The sequence below is a fragment of the Alnus glutinosa genome, chromosome 3 (assembly GCF_958979055.1).
Source record: "Alnus glutinosa chromosome 3, dhAlnGlut1.1, whole genome shotgun sequence".
Taxonomy (NCBI): domain Eukaryota; kingdom Viridiplantae; phylum Streptophyta; class Magnoliopsida; order Fagales; family Betulaceae; genus Alnus; species Alnus glutinosa.
Genome location: NC_084888.1, coordinates 25,467,254 through 25,479,800, shown reverse-complemented (window position 1 = coordinate 25,479,800; position 12,547 = coordinate 25,467,254). Strand labels below are relative to the sequence as shown.

General features: G+C 36.5%; 1 protein-coding gene across 1 annotated transcript; it reads left to right on the top strand.

The window, feature by feature from the left end:
• The first annotated feature begins 4,105 nt into the window (after positions 1 to 4,105).
• Positions 4,106 to 5,911, top strand: LOC133864715 (probable 2-oxoglutarate-dependent dioxygenase AOP1). The gene is made up of 3 exons (XM_062301125.1): positions 4,106 to 4,522; positions 4,595 to 4,916; positions 5,433 to 5,911. The coding sequence occupies exons 1-3, from the start codon at positions 4,149 to 4,151 to the stop codon at positions 5,673 to 5,675; spliced, it is 939 nt and encodes a 312-aa protein (XP_062157109.1). The 5' UTR covers positions 4,106 to 4,148; the 3' UTR covers positions 5,676 to 5,911.
• Positions 5,912 to 12,547: the final 6,636 nt, after the last annotated feature.

The window sequence follows — 12,547 nt, the reverse complement described above, 5'->3', positions numbered from 1 at the left end:
TTTAGTCTTTGTTAGAAGCTTTTAAGATGCTAAAGCTCGGGTGTTACACTTGGACTCTAACACAACTTTAGACACTTACTCTCAATGGTCCAAGCTCCGAGGACTAAACTGCTATCTGGTATCATACCAAAAGCTGTGGTGACTCGATTCAAATACATGACATAATTTTATTTTATTTTTAACCAAGCCGTCACAAAGGTTGGAAGACTATACACACGTCAACCTGATAGACAAAAGATCAATGTCTCTCAATATAGCATGAACATGAACTCAAAATTTGAAACTCTCTAGAATCAATACCCAAGGTTTCTGAAAAATAGATGACTTCTATTTAACCGTGTGTGTGTGCACAATGTGTTATCAAAATAATGCAAAAGTGGAATTTAAATGACACAAGTATTTTGTTAACGAAGTTGAAACTCTATGAAGAGAAAAACCACTCTAGGGCAGCCAAATCTAGGAAATCCATTATTTAGAAGACAAAGCTAGTTACAAAGAAGTAGCACTCACATACCTTTATGCAGTGGTCATACCTTGAACTCTAACGTGTAACCCAACATGAACGCCTCCCAACCAAGTCACCTACTTGAAGGGGTCTTCAATGGAATCCTTTACCTTAGGGCTCCTCCCTAAGATAGATTTCAATTTCAGCACAACAACAACACACAACTGCAACGGCTTAGGAGTGAGTGGATTAGCACAAAAACTCCTAAAATATACTCCCTAAGCTCTACGAAATTCAATATTGAATTCTTACAAATTACATGCCTAGGGGCCTTTATTTATAGGCTACAGAAAACCTAAATCGCGTCTAATACGATTTTTCTAGGAGGCGTCCGGACGGTGTTGCCCTAGTGTCCAGACGGTTGCACTTCTGCTGCATGCAATTTCCATATTAAGGCCTGAGCGTCTAGACCATGGAGTCTGACGTCCGGACGGTTGAACGTTTTCTGCACAACTTGCCTTATCAAGGATAGCGTCTGGACTGGAACACTACATCGTCCGGACGGTTGTAGCTGTCTTCCCATATCTGTTTATGGAAAGAAATCCTTTTACTTGTCGAACACAGAATGACGTCCAGACGTGTTGTTGAGACATCCGGATGGATGCAATCGAGAACAATTCGAAGCTTCTGGACAGAGGGATGTCCGGACGGAACGTTCTCATCGTCCGGACGAATGATACTTTGATAGATGAGCGTCTGGACGGAATACCACGTCGTTCGGACGGATGCAAAGGAACTGAACTATATTGTTTTGAAAGTTGCATGGAGTCTTCTTGAAGCTCATAACTGGAAGTGTAGACTCTGAATTAAACATCCCTGAATATAAAGCATCATTACATAGAAGTGATTTTGTTCAACAGAATGCAGCCAATCACAAACAAATTCGGTACAAACTCTAGGGCAGAGAAGTGAGAAAATCATGAGGAGAAACGAGAGGAAATTGAGGTAAAACACATGAGTCTAGGTAAGATGGAAATTGAGCGAACATGGGGAATCCTCCTCTTCTCCATTTATAGGCTATCCATTTTCACCTCTTTCTGGCATAGTTTTTGGGAATCCCACCTATTCTTCATTGCAGTTGGAGATTCCCTCCCAAGAATATCGATGAGGTTATCCTGTGTGGCCTAGCGGTTACTTAACGTGGCTAGAGGGGGTAATTGGATATGACATATCTTAATGTGATCTACGAATCCTCATACCTGGGGTAGGATGTGTTTGGTGCTAGGGTGATGGGCTCTTCGCCAACCAAGCCAAACTGAATGGCTCGAGGAGCTCAAAGGCTCCTTGGTTACCTTGGCTTGGTTCTAGATGATCTCACAGTCGTTGGATCAAATGGGCCTTCGGTAGAAGGCCTTATGTGCCATTGGTATCGAGGTACACCAAAGAATGGCATAGGGGAGACTGAAGCAAAATTTGTGTAGTATTTAAATGGTCCATTTTTTATTTTTATTTTTTTTTTCCAAATTTTTTATTCACAGCAGGTTCGTGATGGTTCTTCATAGCAAGTTTACTTGATGGTTTTCTTATCCTCATGAGTCAAGAGTATTCTTTTTTATTATTATTTTATTTTTTTGTGTGCACAATTTCAAATGGGAAACAAAATGAAAACTTTTCCATTATACAAAATATTTTCTAATAAACAAACACAAGTTGAAACAACAAGCATATGGCTGGACGCATTTTCCCTAGATGATGCTAATGCGATGGATAAAAACTATTTCGAAAAATGGGTAAAACACATTATTTTGAAACTGTTTCGTAAAAAAAAAATAAAGAAGAAAAAAAAGGGACAAAAATTGTTTGGTTTAGGACAAAAACTGGAAGAAAAAAAATAGGAAAAAATTGGTCCATTTAGGACCAAAAAAAAAATTAAGAGTGCCAGATGGGAATAAAAAACTCTAAAAAAAAATGGACAAAAATTAGCTAAAAAAGAGGAATAGTCATGAGTCATGAGGATAAGAAAACCATCAAGTAAACTTGCAGTGAAGAACCATCACAAACTCGCTGTGAATAAAAAATTTGGAAAAAAGAAAAATCTCACACAACTGAACTTGTTTATCATGTGAAAGCAAATTAATTGGAAAGAGAACATGTAAAAAAAAAAAAAAAAAAAAAAGGGGGGGGGGGGGGGGGGTTAGAAGAAAGGGGAAGAAAAAAATGAAGAAAAAGAGGGTTAGAAGAATTAAAGGTCAGTTTATTTGAAAGAGATATTAGGTTTGAAGAAGAAATGTTTTTTTTTTTTTTTTTTTTTTGTTGTAAAAAAGGAAAAAAAATATAAAGAAAAAGAAAAACAAACGGGAGGTTAACACGTACCGTTAAAGTTTATTAAAAGTCAAATGTGCTTCTCACATGTTTCAAGACACTTGTCAGATTATTAAACTGGTTTGTAGCTAATTTTTGTCCATTGCACAATTCATTGCCAAATTTATTTTAAGAAATATAAAAAATGGAGCACCCTTATCTCCGGTATTGATTGTCAGCATGATTTACCGAAGGGAGAATGAATAACTGCTTGCTGTAGTGATCCCATATAAAAGAGAATAATTCGCTAGCATAATGAATCCGGACCTGCTATATATTCACCATATTATTAGAGATACGCTTAATATAAATCGTTTTTTTGAACAAATGATCTGAGGATTTTATTGATCAAAGATCATGATCACATAAAGCTCTTACATTGCAAAGCATAAAGCTCTGCAAAATCATAGCTACATGCTATGAGGTTACATAGTCATAGATACAACTAAAATTCTTACAATAAAGTGTTATCTATAACTATCATTTTTTGCTAACTCATATACATAAATAGTAGTTAAAGAGCAGATCTGCTCTGAGTAGACTAGATATATCTAAGACAAGGTAGCCAAATATCATAGAAAAATTTATTTAAACCGGCCGTGAGAGATAACCCCTCACACCTGACTAACCTTCATTTTATAGATCGTTAATGAAGGCAAATCTAAAGAGAAGAAAAACTCTTATTCAAAATAAAACACAACCAGCAAACTGCAACAGTGGCCATGGAGGAGATGTACAACACAACACAGAGATAGATGGACATATGCATAGCGCGGAGAGGCCAAAATTGTTGATATGGTCGGACAATACCTACAAAAAAAAAAAAAAACTAGAATGGATGGGAAGGGTAGGAGCAGAGAGTAGAAAGGGATCTGCTCCCTCCTCCACTCAGATCTGTTTTATGAGGGGGTAAAGTCTAAGGCTAGCCTTATACATCGTAGATGCTTAATAACAATTTAAAATCGAAATAAGAATGGTTGATTTCTACATACAATGGTATGAGAGCGTGGTATAATAGAAATTGGTATAGCAAATAAAGCTGATTCAAAGGAATATACGAATTCTAGACTTCCACACGGACATCACCTTATGTACCATAAACGTCACATGTTTATAAGAAAAATGTTCACGGCTCTGCTTGAAGGTTAACGTTTACAGGTTGGAGAATTTATATATTTTCTGTGTGCAATTACATCTTATTAGTCTTATAATAACGTACACAATTGCACCAGTACTACATTTCTTTATATATATATATATATATAAAACAAACTTGTGTTCTTCACTGTCCTTCATCAGGTGCCTTTGAACTTACTACTGGCCTGAAAGAAAGCTAGCGTAAATGAGTTCAGAATTGCAGCCTAAGCTTCCTGTTCTAGATTTCTCCAGTGAAAATTTGAAGCCTGGTACAAGCTCTTGGGAGTCAGCATGCAAGGAAGTTCGACTAGCACTTGAAGACTACGGCTGCTTTGTCCTAGTGTACAACAAAGTCCCCTCAGACCTTCGCAATGGAGTCTTTGGGGCCCTGGAAGAGTTGTTTGATCTCCCCACCGAAACCAAAATGCGAAACAAATATGAAAAGCCCTTGAATGGGTATGTTGGACAAATTCCTAAGCTTCCTCTCCATGAAAGCATGGGCATTGACAACGCAACAACCCAAGAAGGAACTCAGAGTTTCACAAATCTAATGTGGCCTAATGGAAACGATAATTTCTGGTAACAGTTGAACTGGTTTACTATTATTTCTTCTTTTTTTTCTTTGTTTCTCACTCATGCTTTCTTGCCTAGTGCCCGTCTGCATTCATACGCAAAGCTAGCAGCGGAACTAGACGATATGGTGAGCAGAATGATACATGAAAGCTATGGTGTTGAGAAGTACTACGATTCTCACAAAGGGTCGACCACTTACCTTCTTCGAGTGTTGAAGAATAGAGTACCACAGGGGAATGAGCCTAATATTGCTTTTGTCACTCATACTGACAAGAGCTTCTCAACCATACTCCACCAAAATCAAGTTAACGGTTTGGAGGTGGAAACAAAGGACGGAAACTGGATTAATGTGGAGTTCTCACCTTCATCCTTCGTAGTAATTGCAGGCGACGCTCTAATGGTTGGTCACTACCATCTAATTTGATGTTTGTTGGGAGCAAAAGAAATTTATGTAGGATGACAACTCTCAATTTTTGGGTTCAAACATAACCACTCGTCTGCAAATCCCGTTCGAACGAGATTGCAGACAAGCCATTCTGTGTGAGATAATTCTGCATGCAGAACCACTCGTTCCCAAACTCCGTTTGAACAAGCTTTGTAGACGAGAGGTTCTGAAATTAATAGAATAATTATTTCCTTCTATGCTTTCATTGCTTGAACCCCAAAATGGGGGTTGCGGTTCTAAATCAGAACTAAATTGATTAAAAAGAAGAATAAAAGAAAAGAAAACTAACCAAGACAGAAGGATTTAGTTTAAGTTCATATCTAATTATTAATTGAAGTGATAAATTGGACTGTCTGGAATCATTTTGGGTTTGCTTCTTCTACTTGTCTTTTTAATATTTCTTTCGAAGAAGTGTAAGCAAGTTAGCGTTCATTCTGCATTTCTAACAGATGCTTGTGTTGCTTGGCTTAGGCATGGAGCAATGACAGAATTCTTTCTCCTAGCCATCGAGTAACCATGAATGGGAAGGAAACAAGGTACTCCCTCGGACTGTTTTCATTCAGCAATGGAATTGTACAAGTACCTGAAGAGCTTGTTGATGACGAACACCCCTTGCAGTATAAGCCATTTGATCATACTGGATTACTGCATTTCTTTCGCACAGATGAGGGTTATAAATCCAAATGCCCTATCAAAGCCTATTGTGGTGTCTGAATCTATCGTTTATCTAAAGAAACCTTGTGCAACGTACGTTCTGTATTAAAAAATGTTTACTATAGGAGTGTTCTAATATCAATGCAATAAATAAAGGTTTGCAACTGCTTTCTTATATGCTGTGAGTGTGTTGTATATTTCTTACTAACTAGTATGCTTGCGGAATGATCGAGTAATGTTAGAAAGAAGACTCTTTGTACCTTTCTTGTTTCTTCAAAGGTGATGTAATTTTTAAAATTATCGGTGGATCAAAATCCAATATTATCCATTTAATTTATAACAATAATTGAAGTTCTTTTGGATGAATAAGAATTGATTAATAGAATAATAGAACTAGAATACAAACACAAGGAGGGTACAGCCAAACAGCCCCTAAAAACTACAACTAGATGGGGCCAGAACAACCATAGATACACAAAACCAAGTTAACTAACAATGAATCAAAGAGTACGAAGGAAGTAATTACCTATTCCAAATTATAATTATGTCCTCAGAAAAAATCCATAATTCAACCACCGGTTTGTAGAGGGACCTAGCTAGACAATAAATTAATTTTACTTTTAACTAATTAGAAAAGACTATCATAATTGAGTACCAAGCTCTCACTGCTTAGGGAGAAATCCTTAATGATGAAAAGTATGTTATGCGCAAGGATATCGTAAAAGATGCCGAAAACAAGTTCATAGAGTAATAGGCAAGCAAGAATATAAAAGACTTAATGGAATAAATGAAAGCATGCATTGCATAATTTACTATGATGGACATGTTGTGAGTTGTCAAGTTTTTCATAATAGATGTATCACTATGTATATGTGCCTCAATGGGATATATATATATATATATTCGTTATACCTAGTTCCATACGATGTTTTTATTCGTGTCATGCTTAGATATATTTATATGCTTGTGTTACGCTACTCAAGAGGGTGGAACGCATGTATATGAGTGTAACTGAGTTGTGATGTCATACGATTCTAGGCCTAGATATATTAATATGCCTGTTTTGCTACTCTACAGGGCGAGACATACGTATATCTATGTAGCTGAGGTATACTGTATATTTACATATGTTATAAGTTAATTAGATGGGTTTGTTTGTGTATGCTTCCGAACAAGAGTTTGGGTCATGTACATATATTCACAGCTAAATAGTATGTTTTTTGGTTTTTATGACTACAATGTTTACTTTATTAGTTATGAATTGTTTATTTCAAAAGAATATAAAACCCAAAGGTAGTTGTTATTGTAAACTTGTGTAGAAAGTGAAAAGTTGGCTCAGTGTAAAAATTCAGTGACTCTTATACTTACTAGAACTGTGGACTCATATATCCGCTTATGTTATCATGGAAACCCTACAATCGAATAGAAAATGTTGTTGATGCAGGTGACAAGGGCGCTGATGATGATCTTGTCACCGTGTACTTGGATTACTACGATTGAGGTCGTGGGATGCTATTTGCTTTTGTGCTTGGCTAACATGTGTTTAGTCTATCTCCTTTTGTATTGCATTGGAGCAAGCTTGTAAACACTCATGATGTAATTATGGCACTGTGTCGCATATGGAACTTTTGTATAACCTTTCTTTTGTATGTAGTTGATAATACAACTTCAAATCCTTATAAATATAGACATTTATGTTAGCTTTGTGTGTTATGTGTTATTACAATATGTTTAGATGTTTCTGTTGCAATGTATTATCTTTAATCTGATATATTTATGTTATGAGAAGTTATTAAATATGCACAGGTTATTGTGTTGATTGGGTTAAAAAAAAAAATGCATTGACCTGGGTCGTTACAGCTTGTACCAACACTACTCCACAACCGACGACTCCGCCGAGTACTCATGATCGTTCGAGTCTCTCTCTCTCTCTCTCTCTCTCTTTGCACAATAAGTTACATGGAAAGGGATGGGGGAGTCTCAGCTTCACGAGAGCAATTGTTCTCAAGAAACTGCTTGGAATCTAGTTAATTTGTGCTCTCTGTCGACACTTCCTCCATCTTCCTCTTCGTGTCTAAAAAGCTTTTTCATTCTTTGGAGTTGCAGAGAGAGAGAGAGAGAGAGAAATAGAGAGCAGGGAAAAACGAGACAAATAAAATGAAACTTGTTTAGGAAATGACGCGTAATGGGGAAAAGGATGGGACTTGCTTCGGAAGACTACTAATTGTTCAGGGCATTAAAGAGGTTTGTGAAAGTGGGAGAGGAAAAAGCGTGTAATGTTCATAGAATTGTGCCCTTCAAATAACACTAACAATTCCCATGGAAATGGTTATTTCAAGACATAGTGTGCAACCAAATAAAAGAATGATTATTTCACCATTCCAATGGTTTATTCGGCATACCAAACGTATACATTTTTGCATTAAATGACCATTTTCAATTGATGTTATTTTTATTATCTTGTCTTTACTTAATTGCTCCGGTAGATCTTATAATTCTTTGTACCTCTGAACGACTAAGTTGATGAACCTAACCCTAACGAGTTATGCCGTTACAACACAACATAAGAGTACTCTAGAATCTAAAATCTTGTTGTACCCAAGCTAACATTAGCCCTTCAAAAACTAACGTTGTATAAATTATAGAAAGAACATTGCATTGGATTGGATTGTGGAAGGCTGGAGTATCAATGTAGAAGGCTATTCTATGTTTAGGCTTTATTCTAAGCTTAAGATTGTGAAGCGAATCTTAAAGGTGAAAAATTTGGAGGTTTTTGGGGGTTTGGGACAGAGAGTGACTCAAGCTAGGAGGGAGTTGACTGCTGCTCAGGCTGCATTCCTCTCTTTTTATGGAGACACTGCTTGGCTTCAAAAGGAAAGAGAATGCTTGCATGTTCTGATTTCTATCACAGCTGCTGAAGAGAATTTTTTAAAGCAGAAGTCTCGGAATAATTGCTTGAATTTAGGAGATGGAAATACAGCCTTTTTCCACATGGTGGTTAAAGCACAAAATTCCTCTAACTTGATTAAGGTCTTATTGGATGTTGAGGGGACTAGGGTCACTGATATGCATCGTATTAAAGACATATCTTTGGACTATTACTAGAACCTCCTTGGGCATACTTCTCATGAATTCACTCACGTGAAGGCTGATAAAGTTGCTAATTTGTTCTGTAAGAAGTTCTCTCCTTCTTGTATTGAGCTCATGCAGGCTCGGGTAACTAAGGATGAGATTCAACAAGTTTCTCTCTCTATGAATAAATCCAAAGCCCCGGGCCCTGATGGGTTTTCTGCAGGGTTTTTTCAGCAAGCTTGGCCTATTGTGGGGGAGGATGTTTGAGATGCTATTATAGAGTTCTTCTCTTCAGGTAGGCTGCTTTAGGAGGTCAACTCTACAATTATAAACCTTGTCCCTAAGAAAAAGAATGCTACTACTATGGGGGATTTCAGGCCCATTTCTTGTTGTAACTTGGTCTACAAATGTATTACAAAGATTCTGGCCAACAGATTGGTGGCTGGACTAGATGAGGTAATTAGCTCTAATCAAGGTGCTTTTGTTCCAAAGAGAAGTATAGTGGAGAATATTTTGTTGGCTCAAGAACTAGTGTGCAACTATCATAGAACAGTGGGTAAGGCTCGTTGCACCCTCAAGATTGACTTAATGAAAGCTTATGATTCCCTTAATTAGGACTATGTTTTGCATTGCTTGGGCTGCGTTGTTGCTCCTACTGTCTATGTTAATTGGGTTAAAGAGTGTATCACTTCTCCTAGATTCACTATTGCACTTAATGGAACATTGGTGGGGTACTTTAAAGGTAGGAAAGGGCTTAGACAAGGAGACCTGCTCTCTCCCTATCTTTTTGTGATTGCTATGGAGGGTTTATCCCGGTTGTTTGAGGAGGCTGCTATTCATAACCCTCTTTTTGATTTTCATCCGAAGTATAGTTCACTAAAGCTTACTCATTTATGCTTTGCGGATGACCTCCTTATATTCTCTACTGCTTTTTGTGATTCTATTAAAGTCATCAATGATGTTCTTGAGGAGTTTGAAGAGCTGGCAGGTTGAAGGCAAATCCCGCTAAGAGTTCGGTGCTCTTTGGAGGAGTTTCCTTGGGGATTAAAAATGATATTCTGAATTTTCTGCACATGTATGAAAGGAAGTTGCCTATTCAATATCTTGGAGTTCCACTTCTTTCTAAGCGGCTGACAGCAACTGATTGTGATTTTGGTCTCCAAAATTGCTGGTCGTCTTGATTCCTGGTTAGCTCGGAATCTGTCCTTTGCTGAAAGACTCCAACTAGTATCCTCTGTTTTGCTTAGTATGCGGGTTTATTGGGCTAAAGTCTTTATTTTGCCTAAAATGGTTATTTTTCTTCTTCAGCAGAAATTTAACGGCTTCTAGCTTGTGGGGTGGAAAAGATACTAAGGCGCATGCTAAAGTTTCCGAGGAGAAGCTTTGTAATCCTAAACGTGAAGGTGGGTTAGGTATCAAAAACCTGGAAGTATGGAATAATGCTTCTATCTTGCAGCATATTTGGGCTCTCTTTACCAAAGTTGGCTCTCTTTTGGTGGCTTGGATTGAAGAGAATAGGCTGAAAGGAAAGAGCCTTTGGCAGGTTTCTATCCCCAATGATTGCTATTGGTGTTGGAAGAAGTTGCTGAGACTTCAAAATATTGCTAAACAATTTTTGAGTTTCAAAGTAGGGAGTGGTTCTCAGATTTTCTTTTGGCATGATAAGTGGCATCCTACAGGTTATCTGCTGGATTGTTTTGGCACCCGTGCAGTGCATGACTCAGGTATTCCCCTTGATGCTAAGGTGTCTAAGATCATTAAGGGTGGGGACTGGTACTGGCCATATGCCCGATCCAATACTATTGTGGAAATTGAAAGTAGGCTGCCTGAGATTCTTATTGGAGGTGAGGATTTGGCTGTTTGGCACTCTCCGAGTGGTGATTATTCTTGTCCAGCTACTTGGGATTAGTTGTGAGTAAAACTCTTGGTTGTTGCGTGGTGGAAGTTGGTTTGGCACCCTCTGGCCATCCATCGGCATTCTTTCTTTTTATGGTTGGTTTTTAGAAAGGCTATAGTAACTAAATACTGGATGAGTAGTTGGGGGTATACTGGCAATGTGCTTTGCTTGTTTTGTCATGCTTGTCATGAAAGTCAGGACCATCTGTTTTTTCAGTGCAGATTTAGTTTGAGGATATGGAGGACTTTGATGTCTGCGTGCCTCTTTACTGACATTCCGTCTGAATGGGAGAAGGTTATGACTTGGAGCATTGCTACACTCCAGGGGAAAGGTTTACAAGCTAGTCTTGGTAAACTTTGTTTAGGTGCAAGCATTTATCATCTTTGGCAATAAAGAAATGCTTTGGTGCACAACAACAATTTGAGAACTGAGGAAACAATGGTTAAACAGATTACATGGGAAGTTCATACTCGAATCCTTGCTAAGGGATCTTTTAAGAATCTAGATAAATGTATAGAGCTTGTAATTAGTTGGAATTTACAAAAGTTGTTAATATAGGTTTGTTGCTTTCCTGTAGTAATGACTGTATAGGTCGTTCTGGATAGTGTCCTCTACTCGAGCTTTTTGGGCTAGTGTTTACTAGCGTGTACAGTTGGTTAAGCTTTATAAAAAAATTTTGATTCATCCAAAAAAAAAAAAAACAAAAAAAAACAAAAAAAGGTGCTTCATGAGTTATATAGGACTCTCATTTTAAGATATAGACATATAAAAATACCTTTGAGAGAACGTTACCTTTGATGAGACGCAAGCGACTTGATCGCTAAAGGGATGAGGAGTGGGGCTAACCCTCTCATTGTCAAAAGAGTGTAAATAAAAATTTAAAAGGACCACAACTAAAATAATTATTGTTAGAAAATGCAATAAAAAAAGCTGTAGATAGAATTTTATATATTTCATACTATTTTCATGGTGATATATGCAAATGTACGTACGTCATAGACGCGTTATAAAGCAAGTCTCTATATGAAAAAACAAGAAGAAAAAAATAAAAGTGGCTATATATATCATATATGCCACCTTCCATTGTTCAATAATTGGGTAGTAAAAACTTCAAATAATTTTCCACACTATGTGAACGCTCTGAACTTATCTTATACATTACTAATTTGAGCTGAAAATGAGAAATACTCTTCTTTTTTTGTTTTTTTTGGAAAAATTTCACTTACAACACTGATGTTTCATCTCTTCTGCAATCATAACATTAAACTTTAAAAAGTTTTAATTTAGTGTATCAATCTTTTAATTTTTTTCAATTTCAACACACCGTTAAAATTTTCCGTTAAATCCTATCAAAATTTTCAAAATACCCATATATTTTTATTTTTTTTTTAATTTAAAAAAAATGAGAGTATTTTGAAAACTTAGACATAATTTAATAGAAAATTCTAACAAATGATTAAAATTGAAAAAAAAAAATGAATAATGGCTATCATAAATTGACTCTTTCTAAAGTTTGAGGTTATGATTGCAAAATTGATCTAAGATTAGTGATTGTAAGTGAAGTTTTCCCTTTCTTTTTTTAAAAAAAATAAAAAAAAAAATTCCTTTCCCTTTGTGGTTAAATTGAAAAAACCTCGCTGAGGAACCTTAAGTTTTTGGAGCATTGGATTCGCCAATTAATGACTATCGTTATACTTTTGTTTCTTCGCAAGTATATATATTTGAATAAAGTTATTTAATAAACTGCTATATAATTTGATGATGTGACAATAAAAATCACAGCTTAGATTAACATTTATAAATAAAAAAATTAATGATTAATTTTCAATACCACTGCATTCTAATCATATATTAGTGTACTGTGTAGTATTATTCATATGTATATTTTGTACGATGACATGTATGTTACGTTATATCTTCTTAGAGCATCTACTAGAGATGCTCTCATTGGTTTCGTCATCCA

Coding starts and splice junctions, on each gene's coding strand:
- LOC133864715 (XM_062301125.1), top strand. CDS start 4,149: ATGAGTTCAGAATTGCAGCCTAAGCTTCCTGTTCTAGATTTCTCCAGT. Junction 4,523..4,594: donor AATGGAAACGATAATTTCTG/GTAACAGTTGAA, acceptor TTTCTTGCCTAG/TGCCCGTCTGCATTCATACG. Junction 4,917..5,432: donor TTGCAGGCGACGCTCTAATG/GTTGGTCACTAC, acceptor TGCTTGGCTTAG/GCATGGAGCAATGACAGAAT.